The sequence below is a fragment of the Loxodonta africana genome, chromosome X (genome assembly GCF_030014295.1).
Source record: "Loxodonta africana isolate mLoxAfr1 chromosome X, mLoxAfr1.hap2, whole genome shotgun sequence".
NCBI lineage: Eukaryota > Metazoa > Chordata > Mammalia > Proboscidea > Elephantidae > Loxodonta > Loxodonta africana.
In genome coordinates, this window is record NC_087369.1 from 82,013,527 (window position 1) to 82,031,178 (window position 17,652).

The 17,652-nt window shown below is 41.6% G+C and overlaps 1 protein-coding gene and 1 non-coding gene across 4 annotated transcripts in view; one reads left to right on the plus strand and one right to left on the minus strand.

Moving 5' to 3' along the window:
- Window positions 1–3,217: 3,217 nt before the first annotated feature.
- Window positions 3,218–17,652, minus strand: part of HDAC8 (histone deacetylase 8) — a 307,901-nt gene continuing 293,466 nt past the window's right edge. Inside the window, exon 11 of one of the 3 annotated variants that reach the window (XM_003412724.4) lies at window positions 3,218–3,713. In XM_003412724.4, coding sequence (XP_003412772.1) covers window positions 3,691–3,713 — 23 coding nt within the window. In that variant the 3' untranslated portion in view covers window positions 3,218–3,690. Of the gene's footprint in view, window positions 3,714–10,308; window positions 13,279–15,635; window positions 15,951–17,652 lie in introns of those variants that run through there. The other 2 variants (XM_023551435.2, XM_064278557.1) reach the window with 2 other exon arrangements.
- TRNAG-UCC (transfer RNA glycine (anticodon UCC)) lies at window positions 15,617–15,691 on the plus strand. Its single transcript has one exon. It is a non-coding gene; the product is annotated as a tRNA-Gly (tRNA).

A 17,652-nucleotide genomic window follows, 5' to 3' on the forward strand; every position in this document is an offset into this window, starting at 1 on the left:
AGATTCTCATGTACACAATGCTTTAGACTCTTTTCAAAGTGCTTCCATCTTTAATAACTCATCAAACACTCACAGCAGCTCATGAAGTACAAGAATTATTCACCCCATTTTGTGTGTAAGGAAACCAAGACCCAAAAAGGTTGAGTAACTTGCTGAAGAATACACAACTAATTAATGCTGTCATTGTGTGGTGGAGGCCCCAGAGCAGCGTGTGGCTTGGTCCAGCGTGGACTTTGGAAATGATAAGAAAGTTGTTTACTCCAAAGTCAGAGTTTAAAAATATTCTAGTGGCACTAGTGTGGGATAGTGAAAAAAGTGAAGGAACTTTCAGTTCCAGCTGGGTTTGCTTCCTGTCTCTGTCTTGGGCAAGTTACTTCACAGCCTGTAGCATTGGTTTTCTGAGCTGTAAAGTGGACATGATAATACCCACCCAGCAGGGTAGATAGTGACATAAATGAAAGCGATTTGTAAATGGGATGAATTCCAATGCTTGCTACTGTTATTATTATGGTTATTATGGCTGTTATTTGCTGGTACCTGGGAGGTAGCAGCTGTTTCCTGAAGGGAGGGCAGTTCACACTGGGAAGATTTACCCTGCCCTCCAACCAGCCTATCCAAAAAGACCCTCTCTGGTCCCCTCCTCAGCAAAAAAAAAAAAAAAACCCATCACTTGTAGAAATGGTTCATTGTAGAATCCAGTGAATTGTAAAACAGACCTCCAACCTGGCCTATTTCCAGGTCAGCTCTGAGGCCTGTTGGGGGTCTGAGCACAAACAGGGGGTATCTTGAACATACTTTGGTCTGGAATTCCCCCCTTTCCCTCCCTCCCATCAATTTTTTTTTTTTTTAATTATTTTTCCAATTATAAAAGTAAGACGTGTGCACTAGAGAAAATTTGGAAAATATCGAAAAGTAGAAAGAAGAAAAATAAACCATCCTTATGCATTCCTCCCCCACAAAAGCCCATGTTGCTTAGTATTTTGGTGTATTTCCTTTTAGTCTTTTTTTCCTTTAAGCAATTATACTGAGCAGAGCAACTCTTACTCTGTCTTGCTTGTTTTTTTGCGGCTGTGCTCACAATTAAGGTATTTCAATTTTAATTTTTTAATTCAAAATTTTTCCTAGATTTATGTTTTTTTTTTCTTTAGCCTAATGTTTTCAACAAGAATCAAATGAAAAGGAATCCTGAAGGCCATTGAGGTGGCATCCTCTCTCAGAGACAGGCCTACCCTCTGGGAAGCCCAGCGGAGGGTCAGTTCAACAGCTTGCTGTGGTACTTCTTGGACCAGAGCTGAGGCAAGAGCTGGGGCTGAGACAGGCAGTGTCAGCCATGGAGACGAGAAGGTGGCACTAGCTGCTAAGTGGAAAAGGGCTCCTCTGGCATCCTGGCTCCTTCTTCCGCTTTCCCCCTCGGACCCCAAGTTTGCCCAGGTCCATTCCCACTGAAAGGAAGATAGAGTGCCGGTATTTACCACCCTTTAGCAGGTGGCTGCCCCTCTGGGCTGGGATCTTCACTAGAGTTTGAGCGACTGTTATGGGACTAGGTCTCCTAAAGAGTATTGGTTTAGGGAAGCCTAAACAGGGCTAGGTCAAGAATTTGAGACCAAAAACCTTGGCAAATGGTCCCTCACAGGCTTTTGCAAGATCCCATTTGGCAGCTTCTCTAGCCTCCCCCGACCCTGAACTGCCTCATTCAGCTCCCCCCCCCCGCTTTTTTTTATCCTTCTTTTTGGTATAGGAAACATCGGTGGCATAGTGATTAGGAGTTCAGCTGCTATAACCAAAAGGTCAGCAGTTTGACTCCACCAGGCGCTCCTTGGAAACACTATGGGGCAGTCCTACTCTGTCCTATAGGGTCACTATGAGTTGGAATGGACTCTCCAGCAATAGGTCTTTTTGGTATAAGTAAACCTGCCCTTAAACAGAGAGTGTATAATTAGAATAATGTACATTTGAAGTGACTGGTATTCCTAGCCAACCAGGCTTCTGATGCTGTTTAAGAAAAGCTTTGCTGTTCTCATCCTGTGACATGTTCAAGTCTTTGCCCACTCCCTTCTGAAGAATGCCCTTCCCCTGCTCCAAGAAAAACCAAACTCATTGCCGTTGAGCCCAACTCATAGTGTCTTTATAGGACAAAGTATAACTGCCCCATAAGGTTTCCAAGGAGCAGCTAGTGGACTTGAACTGCCGACCTTTTGAGTAGCAGCGGAGCTCTTAGCCACTGCACCAACTTAACCAGGGCTGCAACTCTGAGGCCTGGAGAAATACAACTCACCCTATAAGACTCAACTCAGACATCATTCCCTTTGGATATCTCCAGGATGCCTGCCCCAGTGGGATGAGTTACTCCCTCCTCAGTGCACCCACAACTCTGGGTTCATGTTGCTAACAGAGTTTGAAACATGTGATCTGGTCCTTTTCCTCCTTCCTTCCTTTGTCTGTGAGCTCCTAGGAGGCCAGGACAGGGCTGTGCCCTTACCTCTTATCTAGGTCCCATGAATATTCAGAAAATATTGGCTATCCCTTCTTCTTTCCCATCTCTCTCGTTATTCCTAATTCTCATTTTCCATCTTTATCTCCCCTAAGTTGCAAATGGTTATGCACTAGGCTCCTAACCAACAGGTTGGAGGTTCGAGTCCACCCAGAGGTGCCTCAGAAGGAGGCCTGGTGATCTACTTTCAAAAAATCAGCCATTGAAAACTCTTTGGAGCACAGTTGTGCTCTGACACACATGGGATCAGTGGCAACCAGTATTTAACACATCACAATTGTTTCCCATTTTTATCATGTGTACTGATTATCTACACCTGATGGGAAAATAGCCTTTCCATCTATCAAAATGCCCCTCTTAGATCTGACATGTCACCTGCCCCTCCCATCCCTAAGCCCCTCCCTGGGCTGGGACAGCTCCTTCCAGGGTACCAGCAATATTTTCTCCTTGGCTGTGGAACATGCATTCCCATGCAACTTCCCACTGAAAGGCCCCAGTGCTGGACAAAGCTTGGCACTCTGTCCCCAGGACTTGAGCTAGAGACACGCTGGTTCCCTAACGAGTCTAGCACTCAGGGTTTGTCTCCCAGGCTGGGCAGAGCAGAGTGTGGAAGCATCAGAGTTATTCTTGGTATTTCAGCAAGAGGAAAAGTTCAAAACTGTGTATTAGCTGCGGTTTAAAATGAGGACAACGGGACAAAGAGATAAGTTTTCAAACATTTTATTAAAAAACAAAATGGATACATAACCCTTAAAAACAACACAAGTGGACTACTCCCCACCTTCCAGTCTGCTGACCAGCTCCCCTCTCCCAGGGCCAAACCCTGCCTCTCAGCTATGGCAACTGCTCCCCCCACCCAGCTGGTGACCAAAGCTGCTTGTTGTCCTTCAGCTTCTGATCTGCCTTAAGAAAATAAATTTCAAACGTTAAAAATTAATTTCAAAGATTAAAAACTGCATTTGTATGTGTGTTTTTAAATAACCACTTTAAATGTTGGAAATCTCCCTCTTCCCTTAGGCCTAGTTGAGGGCTCTGGGGTGCCTGTCAGCTGCCACTTGGTGCCCCTTGAAAATCTTCAGGAAGTAATTTCTTCCAAATTTCCCCTGCAGTCACAAATTCCACAAACTGTTCACATAAACACGCTGTCTTCATTACAGGCACTGATCCTCAGCTCTGGAAACCTGATCTCTTTTTTTCAACTAGACCACATGCTTCAGATTCCCTGTAAACAGGGGAGAAAACAAAATTCAAATTCAGGTAACATATGTGAATTACACCTCAATAACACTTTTTTAAAAAAAAAGCACTTCCATTTTGGAGCTTGTTCTCTTGTTGCTCTTGGGAACCCTGTGATCCCACTATATGAACAAGCCCAGGCTAGCCTGCTGGACGATGAGAAACATATGGCTCAGTTACCCCTGTCATTCTAGCCACGACCAGCCAACCACCAGACATGTGAGTGAAGCCATTGACTGCCAGCTGACTGCAGATGCTGGATGAATTCAGTCAAAACTAGCAGAAGAACTGCCTAGCTGAGCCCAGCCCAATTGCCAATCCACAAAATCATGAAATAAATAAATGGTTATTTTAAGCCACATCCACACAAAAATTAAGGTAATATTTTTCAGAGTTCACGCTTTACAGACTATGCCAAATCTCCCATCCCGCAACCTTTCTTCCCTCCTTATCAGGGCACAACCCTCCTAGCATTTTCTCTTGTGAGTACCTATAAAGTGTGAATTGAAAGTTTTCGCCTGCTCTCAGTCCAAAGAGTCTTTGAGGGAAAAGTGATCACTTGAAACCTTACAGGGCTGGCACCAGCTAATGAAAAGTTTGCTCACTTGGTCTCTCTCCAGTCTTCTCCTTGCCCTACTTCCCCCAGTAGAAAACTTGGCTCCAAACCATACTGACCACTTCTTCTCTGAAACAAGAAGAATGTTCCATGGGGCAGGGGCTGCCTGGCTTTCATTTGATCCCCAAAGTCTATCACACTGCCTTATACATAGTAGGTGCTCAGTAAATGGCTGAATAAATGAATGAATGGAAGAAGGAAGAAGAAACAAACCACTACTCATTTTCCTATCTAGTTTTTTTAATGAACATACAGTAAATTGACTTTTATTTAAATGTACAGTTCTGTGATTTTTTTAAAACACGTACAGATTCATGACACAGAACAGCTCCACTCCTCCCAAATTCCCTCCTGCTATCTCTTATCCTTTTGAAGTCAATCCTCCCCCACTCCAACCCCTGGCAAACACTAATCTCTTCATCATTATAGTGTTGTCTTTTTGAGGATGTCAAGTAAATGGAATCAGGTGTTTTGAGATTAGTCTCTTTCACACATCATAATACCTTAGAAATTTGTGTAAATTTTTGGGTGTATCAATAGTTCATTCCTTTTTTTGGTACTTAACTTTTTATTTTTAAATTATTATAGATTCACAGGTAGTTGTAAAAATATAGTACAGAGTGGTTCCACGTACCATTCACCAGGTTTCTCCAAATGGTAACATCTTACATAGTTATCGCTCAGTATCAAAACCAGGAAATTGACATTGGTACGATTCACAGACCTTACTCAGATCTCACCGATTTTATGTGCACTCATTTGTGTGTGTGTTTCCGTATATATATATACACATATAGGTATACCCAAAAAACCAAACCTACTGCCGTCAAGTCAATTCTGACTCATAGAGACTCTATAGGGTTTTCAAGGCTGTAAATCTTTATGGAAGCAGATTGCCACATCTTTCTCCCCTGGAGAGGCTGGTGGGTTTGAACCACTGACCTTTTGGTTAGCAGCTGATAGCTTAACCACTGCACCACTGCGCTTCTTGTGTTTGTATATAGTTCTATGCAATTTTATCACATGTGTGAATTTGTGTAACCACCAGCACAATCGAGATACAGAACTGTTCCAGGACCACAAAGATCTCCCTCGTGCTAGTCCATTATAGTCACAACCACTCTTTTCCTCACCTCCACCATCTCCAAACCCTGACAACCATTATCTGTTCTCCATCTCCATAATTTTATCATTCTGAGAATGTTATATAAACGGAATCATACAGTATGTATCTTTTTGAGATTGCTTTTTTTTTTTTCACTCGGTGTCTTAGTCATCTAGTGCTGCTGTAACAGAAATACCACAAGTGGATCGCTTTAACAAATGGAAGTTTATTCTCTCACAGTCTAGTAGGCTAGAAGTCCAAATTTAGGGCATCAGCTCCAGGGGAAGGCTTTCTCTGTCAGCCCTGGAGGAAGGTTCTTTTCATGAATCTTCCCTTCAACTAGGAGCTTCTCGGTGCAGGAAGCCCAGGTCCAAAGGACGCACTCCGCTCCCGACACGGCTTTCTTGGTGGTATGAGGTCCCCCTGCTTCTCTCCTCAATTCTCTCTTTTATATCCCAAAAGAAATTGTCTCAAGACACAATCCAATCTTGTAGATTGAGTCCTGCCTCGTTAACATAACTGCCACCTATCCCCCTCATTAACATCAGGGAGGTAGGATTTATAACACATAGGAAAATCACTTCAGATGACAAAATGGTGGACAATCACACAATATTGGGAATCATGGCCTAGCCAAATTGACACACATATTTTTGGGGGACACAATTCAATCCATGACACTCAGCATACTTCCCTTAAGATCCATCCAAGTTGTTGCCTGTATCAAGTTTCTGACTTCTTATTCCTGAGTAGTACTCCATGGTATGGATGTAGCACGTTTGTTTAACCATTCACCCACTGAAGAACATTTGGGTTGTTTCCACTTTTTGGCTAAATAATGCTGCTATGAACAGCTGTATACAGGTTTTTGTGTGGATGTATGTCTTCATTCCTCTAGGGGAAATACTCAGGAGTGGGATTATTGAGTCATAAGGTTGTTTAGTTTTATAAGAAACTGCCTGTGCAATCCCTATCAAAATTCCAACAGCCTTCTTTGCAGAAATAGAAAAGCGAATCCTCAAATTTATAAGGAAGGGCAAAGGACCCTGAATAGCTAAAGTAATCTTGAAGAAGAATAAAGTAGGAGAACTCACATTTCCTGATTTCAAAACATGCTATAAAGCCACGGTAGTTAAAATAGCCTGGTACTGGTATAATAATAGACATACGGACCAATGGAATAGGTTCAAGAGTCCAGAAATAAATTCATACATCTATGGTCAACTGATTTTTGAAAAGGATGCTAAGTCCATGCAATGGGAAAGGAAGAGTCTCTTCAATAAATACTGCTGGGAAAGTTGGATTTCCACGTGCAGAAGAATGAATCAGGATCTATGTCTCACACCATACACAAAAATCAATTAAAAATGTATCAAGGACATAAATGTGAAGATAAAAAGTATAAAATTCTTAGAAGAAAATGTAGGAGTGAATCTATCGGACCCAATTTTTAGCAGTGGGCTATCAGATATGACAAAACAGCAAAGCAGCAAAAAACAAAATAGACAAATGGACCTCATAAAAATTATATACCTCTGTGCATCAAAAAACTTTATCAAAAACGTAAAAGACAACATATAGATTAGGAGAAAATTTTGGGGAACCATATATCTGATAAGGGCTTAATATAAATATATATATATATAAAACTTCTAGCACTTAACAACAAAAAGACCAACAACCCAGTCGAGAAATGGGCAAAGGACTTCAACAGACGTATATTTCACCAAAGAGGCTATTCAAGTGATCTAAAAGCACTTGAAAAGATGATCAAGATCATTAACCTTTGTTGTTGTCATTGTGTGCCTTTGAGTCGATTCTGACTCATAGTGGCCCTGTAGGACAGAGTAGAACTTACGGAAGCCGACTGCCATATCTTTCTCCCTCAGAGCAGCTGGTGGCTTTGAACCACTGACTTTTGTGTTAGCAGCTGAGCTCTTAACCACTGCGCAAGCAGGGCTCCTTCATTAGCCATTAAACCAAGAAACCAAACCCATTGCCTTCAAGTCAATTCCAACTCATAACAACCCTATAGGACAGAGCAAAACTGCCCCATAAAGTTTCCAAGAAGCAGCTGGTGGATTTGAACTGCTGACCTTTTGGTTAGCAGCCAGATGCTTAACCACTGTGCCACCGGGGCTCTTCATTAGCCATTAAAAACCAAAACCAAACCCATTGCCATTGAGTCAGTTCTGACTTATAGAGACCCTATAGGACAGATTAGAACTGCCCCATAGGGTTTCCAAGGAATACCCAGCAGACTCGAACTGCCAAACTTTTGGTTAACAGCCATAGCTCTTAACCACTATGCCACCAGGGTTTCTTCGTCAGCCATTAGGGAAATGCAAATCAAAACTACAATGAGATACCATCTCACCCACATTAGAATGGCAATGATGAAAAAAAAAAAAAGGAAAACAATAGGTGTTGGTGATGAGGTTGTGGAGAAACAGGAGCCCTCATCCATTCCTGGTGGGAAGGTAAAATGGTGCAGCCACTGTGGAAAACAGTTCAGCAGTTCCTCAAAAAGTTGAACATAGAACTACCATATCAGCCAGCAATTCCAATTCTGGGTATATACCCAGAAGAAGTGAAAGCAGGAACTCAAACAGAAATCTGTATTTCAACGTTCATTGCAGCACTTTTCGCAATAGCCCAAAGGTGGAAACAGCCAAAATGCCCATCAGTAGATGAATGGATAAACAAAATGCAGTACATACATACAATGGAATATTATTCAGCCATAAAGAGAAATGAAGTCCCGATGCATGCCACAACGTGGATAAACCTTGGAAACATTACACTGAGCAAAATAAGTCAATCAGAAAAGGATAACTACTGTATCATCTCACTTCCATGAAAGAAGCAAATATATAGAAACCAAAAATTATTGGTGGTTACCAATGGTGGGAGGGAGAGTGAAAGGGGGAATTTTTGCATAGGGTGCAGTGAGTTTATGCTAAAGATGGTGGAATAATTTGGAAAAGGATAGTGAGGATGGCTGCACACATTGAAGAATGTAATCAACATCACTGAATTATACATGTAGAAATTGTTGAATTGGTGTATGTTTTGGTGTGTTTTCAACACAATAAAAAAGAGTAATGATAAAATAACAACAAAAAAGAAACTGTCCAACTGTTTCCAGAGTGGCTGCACCATTTCACATTCACATTGGCACTGAAAGAGTAATCCACTTTCTCTGCATCCTTGCCATTTTCACTATTTTTTTTATTTTGACCATTCAGATAGATTTGTAGTGATCTCTCACTGTGGCCTTTTTTTTTTTTTTTGGTTGCTTTTTTATTTTTTTTTTTTATAACTTTTTAATTTTTTGCTGTTGTTGAGGATATACACAGCAGGACATGCACCAATTCAACAGTTTCTATGTGTACAATTCAGTGACATTGATTACATTCTTCAAGTTGTGCCATCATTCTCATCCTCATTTTCTGAGTTGTTCCTCCTCCATTAACATAAACTCACTGCCGTCTAAGTCTCCTACCTAATTTCCTGAGTTACTGATGTTAGTTTGATCCCATATAGATAGATCTTAGAAGAGCACACTGTTCAAGGCAGACTTTTTTTTTTTTTTACTAGTTAAGCTGGTTGTAAGAAGACTTCAGGGAATATTATTATTTGAAGTTTAAAGATTACTTCAGGGCAACAATTTCAGGGGTTCATCCAGCCTCCCTGGCTCCAGAAAGTCTAGAGTACCTGAGAATTTCAAATTCTGTTCTGCATTTTCTCCCTTTTGGTCAGGATTCTTCTATAGAATCTTTGATCAAAATGTTCAGTAATGGTAGCCAGGCACCATCCAGTTCTTCTGGTCTCCAGGTAAAGAAGGGAGTTGTTCATGGAGACAATTAGCCACACATTCCATTTCCTCTGCCTATTCCTTGCTCTCCTTCTTTCTCTGTTGTTCTAGGCAAATAGAGACCAACTATCGTGCCTTGAAGGAGCCTGGGTAGCACAGCGGTTAAAGCACTTGGCTTCTAACCAAAAGGTTGGCAGTTCGAACTCACCAGCCACTTTGTGGGAGGAAGATGTGAAGTCTGCTTCTGTAAAGATTACAGCCTTAAAAACCCTATGGGCAGTTCTACTCTGTCCTATAGGATCACTATGAGTCAGAATCGACTCGACACCATCGGGTTTTGGTTGTGCCTTGGATGGCTACTTGCAAGCTTTTAAGACCCCAGGCACTGCTCAATGAACTAGGAGGTAAAACAGAAGCGCTAAACACATTATTAGGCCAATTAACTGGGATGTCCCATGAAACTATGACCCTAAACTTCCAAACCAGGGGACCAAATCCCATGAGATGTTTGGTTGTACATAAGCAGCCTCAGCAGCTACCGTGTGTGTGTTATTTTTGTTTTTCGGTCATTGTTGTAAATATATCTATCACACAACTTCTCATTGTGGTCTTAATTTGCATTTTCCTAATGACTAATAATACTGAACATCGTTTCATGTGCTTATTTCCCTCTGTATAACCTCTTCATGTCTTTTGCCTATTTTGTGATTGGATTTTTTTTTTTAACTGTTGAGTTTGGAGAGGTTTTTTTTTTTTTTATTGTGGTGACAATATACACATTGAAATCTTCACCAATTCAACAATTTCCACATGTACAATGCAGTGACATTGTCTACATTCTTTATGTTGGGCAACCTTTGTCTCTAGCCTTTCCCAAATTATCCCACCACTGTTAACATAAACTCAATGTCTCCTAAGCAAAAACTCCCCTTTTCCCCCTCCCTCCCACCCTAGTAACCACTAATAATTTTTGGTTTCTATATATTTGTTTATTTTATATAAGTGGAATTATACAACATTTGTCCTTTTGTTACTGACTTATTTCATTCAGCATAATGTTTTCAACGTTCATCCATGTTGTAGCATGTCTGTCAGGACTTCATTTCTCTTTATGGCTGAGTCATATTCCATTGTATGTATGTACTATATTTTGTTTATCCATTCATCTGTTGATGGACATTTCGGTTGTTTCCACCTTTTGGCTATTGTGAAAAATATTTTAATGCAGAGTTTTTTATATATTCTAGGTACAAGTCTGTTGTTAGATATGTGATTTGCAAATATTTACCCTCAGTTTGTAACTTTTCATTCTTAACATTTCAACTTTTTGACGTGTACAATTACTGACATTATTTTTGCCATGTTTTGCAGCTATCACCGCTATCCATTTCCAAATTTTTTCATTGCCCTTAACAGAAACTCAAAGCCCAGTAAGCAAAACTCTCCATTTCTCCCTCCCACCTGCCTCTTGTTTGCCTTCCAGTCAATTCCAACTCATAGCGACCCATGTGTGCGGACTAGAACTGCTCCCTTGGGGTTCTGTCTTAGTTATCTAGTGCTGCTATAACAGAAATACCACAAGTGGATGGCTTTAACAAAGAGAAATTTGTTCTCTCACAGTTCAGGAGGCTAGAACTCTGATTTCAGGGCACCAGCTCCAGGGGAAGGCTTTTCTTTCTGTCGGCTCTGGGGGAATGTCCTTGTCATCAATCTTCCCCTGATTGAGGAGCTTCTCAGAGCAGGGACCCTGAGTACAAAGGATGAGCTTTGCTCCTCACACTACTTTCTTAGTGGTATGAGGTCCTCCTGTCTCTCTGCTCATTTCTCTCTTTTATATCTCAAAACAGATTGACTTAAAACACAACCTAAACTTATAGATTGAGCTCTGCCTCGTTAACCTAACTGCCACTAATCCCACCTCATTAACATCATAGAGGTAGGATTTACAACCCATGGGAAAATTACACCAGATGACAAGATGGTGGACAATCACACAATACTGGGAATCATGGCTTAGCCAAGTTGATACACATTTTTTTTGTGGGCGGACACAATTCAATCCGTAACATTTCCAAGGCTGTGACCTTTTGGAAGCAGATTGCCAGGCCTGTCTTTTAAGGCGCCTCTGGGTGGGTTTGAGCCACCAACCTTTCAGCTAATAGTCAAGCACTTAACCATTTGTGTCACTCAGGGACTCCTTTCTCATCCACCTCCAGTAATGACTAATAAACTTTTTTTTTTTGCCCTTTTGCTTTTTTTTAAATTTTTATTGTGCTTTTTTTTAAGTGAAAGTTTACAAATCAAGTCAGTCTGTCATACAAAAACTTATATACACCTTGCTATATACTCCCAGCTGCTCTCCCCCTAATGAGAAAGCACACTCCTTCCCTCCACTCTCTATTTTGGTGTCCATTCGGCCAGCTTCTGACCCCCTCTGCCCTCTCATCTCCCCTCCAGACAGGAGCTGCCCACATAGTCTCACGTGTCTACTTGATCCAAGAAGCTCACTCCTCACCAGTATCATTTTCTATCCCATAGTCCAGTCCAAACCCTGTGAAGAGCTGGCTTTGGGAATGATTCCTGTCTTGGGCTAACAGAAGGTCTGGGGACCATGGCCTCTGGGGTCCCTCTAGTCTCAGTCAGACCATTAAGTCTGGTCTTTTTACAAGAATTTGAAGTCTGCATCCCACTGCTCTCCTGCTCCCTCAGGGATTCCCGACTAACAAACTTTTGTCTCTATGCATTTGCCTATTCTGGATATTTCATATAAGTGGGGTCATATAATATTTGTCCTTTTGTGATTGGCTTATTACATTCAGTGTGTTTTTAAGGTTCATCCATGTGTGGCATGTAGTAGGACTTCATCTTTCTTTAAGACTGAGTAATATTGTATTTACATACCACATTTTTTTAATCTATTCATTTGCTGATGGACACTTGGGTTGTTTCCACCTTTTGGTTATTGTGAATAATGCTGCAATAAACATTGTGTGAAAATATCTGTTTCAGTCCCTGCTTCCAAGTCTTTGGGGTATGTACTTAGGAGTAGAATTGCTGGATCGTATAGTAATTCTATGTTTAACTTTTTGAGGAATTGCCGAACTGTTTTCCACAGCAGCTATAATATTTTACATTTCCACTAGCCATGCATGAGTCTCAACAGGGTCTTTCACAAAGCACAGGTTTTTAGTTTTGATGAGGTCTAATTTATCAACTTTATCTTTTATGGATTGTGTTTTTGATGGTGTAATCACTTCAGGTCAAAATCTCTGGATATGCTTTGATTCTTCATCTCTTAGTTCAAGCTCCTCCATCTTATGAGTTGCCAAGCCTAACCCCAAGGTATCTCTCAAATCTGTTACTTCCTTTCTGTTCCACTGTTTCCGATTAGTCACATCTCTCATTACTCAGGCCACTCAGAACAGCCTCTTAACTGGTGCTCCTGCCTCTGGAGCTGTCCCACACACTACTGCTATTTCTGATTACATCCTTCCCTTGTCCCAAAAACATTTCAGTAGCTCCCAACCGTCTATCGATGAAGTCCGGCTCTGTAGCTTAAACATAACCCATTAGTGCTTTCCTATCTCCACACCTCTGTTTATGTCCTTGCCTCTTCTCAGGAAAATCTACAGGGAATGCTGATGCTGAAGCTAGGGCCCTTCCGTCTGTTAGAGTATGGCCAGAGATTGATGAATGAATGAATTAATGAATGAATGAACACACAAATGAAGAAAATGCCATGTCTAAATTGTTATAACAGCACATGTTCACAGAAAGAAAGGTGAGTGTTATATTCTTTGCTGTTCTGTCTCACTCTCCAGTGACAATTTGGAGGCAATTAACAAAAACTACAGTGATAATTTTCACCAAAAGCTGATGATGAGCAATGTTGAGTTTGGGTAACAGTAAAATTTTTAGCTTTAAGTAAAGCCCATTGTTTTCTTCTCGCATCCAGCTTTTCCGGCAGTGGGTGGCAGCATGAGAAAATTCTAAAGGCCAGCGGGGTCTGGAGCCTGAGGAGACACAGAGTACAGGATAAAGGGGCAAATTCAAATGTTAATAGAGACCAAGAATGTGCCATGAATAAAGCAGACTGAGGGTAAGACATCCGGGGCCCTCTTGATATTTTTTTCCATTTTCCCACTTTGAATCATGACATGAGTATAAGAAATCATTTTCTTTCCTCTTTACTGTGTACAAAAGAAGACAGAACAAAAACGGTAAATGGGATGATAAATGGAAACTGACACTTTGCCTAGAGTAAGAGATACAAAACGGCGCGGTGGGGTCTGTGGCAGACAGGAAAAAAACAAAATTTTTTTCTTGTTGACAGGAAGGTACATGCTAATAAGGCCGGCAGCTTCTACTTAGCTCCAGTCATTCACTATTGTGCGGAAATGTGGACCCCCGGTGTGACTGGATCTTTCTGTTTTTCAAGAGAAGTCAGAAACTCACATTTTTATGGAAAATTCTCAGTGTTAAATGTGGATAACTGATTTAAAACTTTAAAGAATACTGTGTAGGACCTCAATATGTGTGGTCAAATAAAAAAATTGGGGGAGCAGAATATGGCTCATCGGTCCCCAGTTTGTGATTTCTGATTATGTCAAGGATAGTTTTTTTTAGTCTTGGGTTACACTAAGGCATAGTGTGATTATTAATGGCACTCCATTTCACTCTCAAATATAATAAAGTGTGTGGTCACCTTACTCCTGATATACAAGGAAGTGCTGAATTTGGGACTCAGGAGGCCTGGGTTCTGTTGATTCATTGACTGGCTGATTTCATTTGTTCATCCATTTACTTAATAAACATTTACAGAGTGTGTAGTCTGTGTCAGGTACTCTGCTCGGTAGTGACAGGCAGTCTTTTCAGTCTTTTTTTTTAATGTAGAGCAGCATTGTTCAATAGAACTCCCTGATATGATGGAAATGTTCTATATCATGTGGCTGTTGAGCACTTGAAATGGGATCAGTCCAAGTAAGGAACTGGATTTTTAATTTTATTGAATTTAAATAGCCACATGTGGCTAGTGGCGACTGTATTGGACAGTACAGATATAGAACAATTTCCTCAGTTTTTTTTCATGACATTGACTAGGGGTCATCCTTATTTCCTCTTTTGTTTTCCATCCCCATTTCAATCCACTAGCAAATCCTGTCAATTTTACCTCCAAAATATATTCTAAATCCATCCACTTCCCTCCACCCTCCACTGCTCTGACTTTACTACAAACCACCATTGCCCCTTGCTTGGACAACTCCAATAGCCTCAAAACTGGTCTTTCTGCTTCCATCCTTGTCGTCTATTACCATTCTCTAAATAACTCCCAGAATATTTTACTAAAACTTAGGTTAAACCACATCACTCCTATGCTCAGAACCCTCTCATGGATTCCAATCACACCTAGAATAAAATCCAAAATATTTACCTACAAAGATTTGCAGGATCTGGTTCCACGCCTCCTGTCTCCTACCACTACTCTTCTTACTCACTCTCTTCTAGCCACAGGGGTCTTCTCTGTGTTGCTTAAACACACAAATCATTTTTCCCTTTTAGGGCCTTCTTCTTTGCACTTGCTGTTCCTTCTGCCTGTAATGCTCTGTCCTCAGAGGTTCTCATTTCTCATTTCAGGCCTCAATTCAGAAGTCACGTCAGAGAGGCTTTATGACCACCCAATCTAAGTAGCCACCCCCCACCCCGCCCCGTCGCTCATTTTCTGTTACATCATCCTGTTTTATTGCCTTCCATGCACCTAGCACACTGAAAACATCTTGCGTGCTTGTTTATTTGTTTGCTGTCTGTCTTCCCTCACAAGCTCTATGAGGGCAGGGACCTTGTCTGTCCTGTTCATTGCTGTATTGCTCACACCTTCAACAGTGCCTGGCACATAGAAGGTGCTCAATAAATATTCATTGAAGGAATGAGCATCTGTGGAGCTACAGGGCAGCTCATAAAGCACTTTTTCATTTAATCCATTGAGGCTTAAAGCTTGGTCATTGCCCTTAAGGACCTTATAAATGTGGCTGAGGTAAGCAAACATGCTCACAAAAACAGAATAATTTTAGGCCACCTAGCAAATGAATGTCGAAGTCAGTTAGTGTCATAGGAGTTTGGAGGAATGCTGGGGCAATTCCAGAGCCCTTGAGTCTGAGTGGCACCATAGAGGAATGGGAACATAGAACTGTAGAAAAGTGTATTCAAGACTTCAGTCCTATAACTATCCCTTTCAGGAAGGTTGTTACATCCACTTAACATCTGTATTAATATTTACCTAATATTTCTCTTGATAACAACTCACTTCTAAAACTTTAATACCTGTTTTGGCCTCATCTATCTTAAGCAATGGGAGCGGTGGTGGTTCAGTGGTAGAATTCTTGCTTTCCATGCAAGTGGGAGACCCGGGTTCAATTCCCGGCCAATGCGCCTCATGTGTAGCCACCACTCATCTGTCACTGGAGGCTTGCATGTTGCTATGATGCTGAACAGATTTCAGTGGAGCTCCCAGACCAGGACAGACTAGGAAGAAAAGCCCGGCGATCTACTTCCAAAAATCAGCCAGTGAAAACTGTATGGATTATAATGGTCTGATCCACAACTGCTCATGGGGATGGTACAGGACTGGGCAGCATTTCATTCCACTGTGCACGGGGTAGCTATGAATCAGGGGCCGACCCAACAGGAGCTAGCAACAAAACAATAATAATAATGAAATAACAGTCTTGATGTGCTTATTACATTTTTTAAATACATTAAAATAAAAATTTGACTATTAAAATGAAAAATGTCCGTGTTGTTACCTTAAATTGTCTATCATATAGAGGTGCATGAGGTACATTCTAGGAAAATCACTGTAAGGATTGCGATTGGGCAGCTGGGGCCCCGGTTGCTCTGCCACTGTTAGCCTCCCGTGATTTAAGATCCTGAATGGTGGTCTCTTCATTCAGCCTCCTTGGCTCAATCTGGTCCACTCATCTATCCCTTCATTCCACAAGCCTTTACTGATGTCTACAATGGGCTAGGGCCTTTTGTGGCTGCTAGGGTCACAGAGCAGAACAATACACAGATCTTGGCCTCAAAGAGCTCTCAGTCTAGCAAGGGAGACATATATGAAGACAAACACATTGTAGTGCATAGCAACCAAAACCCAACTCATTGCTGTGGAGTCAATTCCAACTCAGAGTGACCATAGAACAGAATAGAACTGCCCCATAGGGTTTCCAAGGAGCAGCTGGTGGATTTGAACTGCTGTCCTTTTGGTTAGCAGCCAAGCTCTTTTTTTTTTTTTAAATAATTTTTATTGTGCTTTAAGTGAAAGTTTACGAATCAAGTCAGTCTCTCACACAAAAACCCATATACACCTTGCTACACACTCCCAATTACTCTCTGCCTAATGAGACAGCCTGCTCTCTCCCTCCACTCTCTTTTCGTGTGCTTTGTGCCTTTTTTTTTTTGTGCCAGCTTCTAACCCCCTCCACCCTCTCATCTCCCCTCCAGGCAGGAGATGCCAACATAGTCTCAAGTGTCCACCTGATCCAAGAAGCTCACTCCTTACCAGCATCCTTCTCCAACCCATTGTCCAGCCCAATCCATGTCTGAAGGGTTGGCTTCCAGAATGGTTCCTGTCCTGGGCCAACAGAAGGTCTGGGGGCCATGACCACTGGGGTCCTTCAGCAGCCAAGCTATTAACCACTATGCCAGCAGGGCTCTTGTATGTGCATAGCAAAGTAGTTATAAAGTACCAGTATGGAGAGTGCTGAGGGCAGAAACAGAAAGGGTATGAAAGTCTTCACAGAGGAAGTGGCATCTTGAAGGGGCAAATAGGGAAAGAATGTTCCAGGCAGCAGAAACAGCGTATGTATGATGTATACAGGCAATTACAAAGTTTTTGTGACCAGGGCTTAGGAAGAGGATCAGGGATGGCATTGATGAAGCTGGAGAGGTGGACAGAGACCAAATGAGAAAAGGTCTAGAAGGCTATGGAGAGCCTCTGAAAGATTTTAAGGCAGGGAGGAAGCTTTATCTAGTGCCGTCTAGGGCTAGAGCAAGTTTTCCAGCTGCTGCCTTATCATTTGAGGGTCTCAGTTTCTACCTTGGAACAATGGCAGTACAAAAGATTTCTATGAAGTCTTGGGCATGTGCTAATATGGACGGCTGATTTAACTTTTAGCTCGTAATTGTCAACTGTATTGCCTGCCTTGGAATGTAGATCCCTGCTGTCATCAGAGAGCCTTTCAATGATAATTAAGTATAACTACCAATTACCACTTGTCTGTTTCTGACCTGAATTAGAACCTGGGGCTATGGATTAATTCCACCAGGCTTCTGTCATTTACAGAATATCGGCACTTAAAGGATATTACCCTGATGCTCTCGTCTTAGCTTGC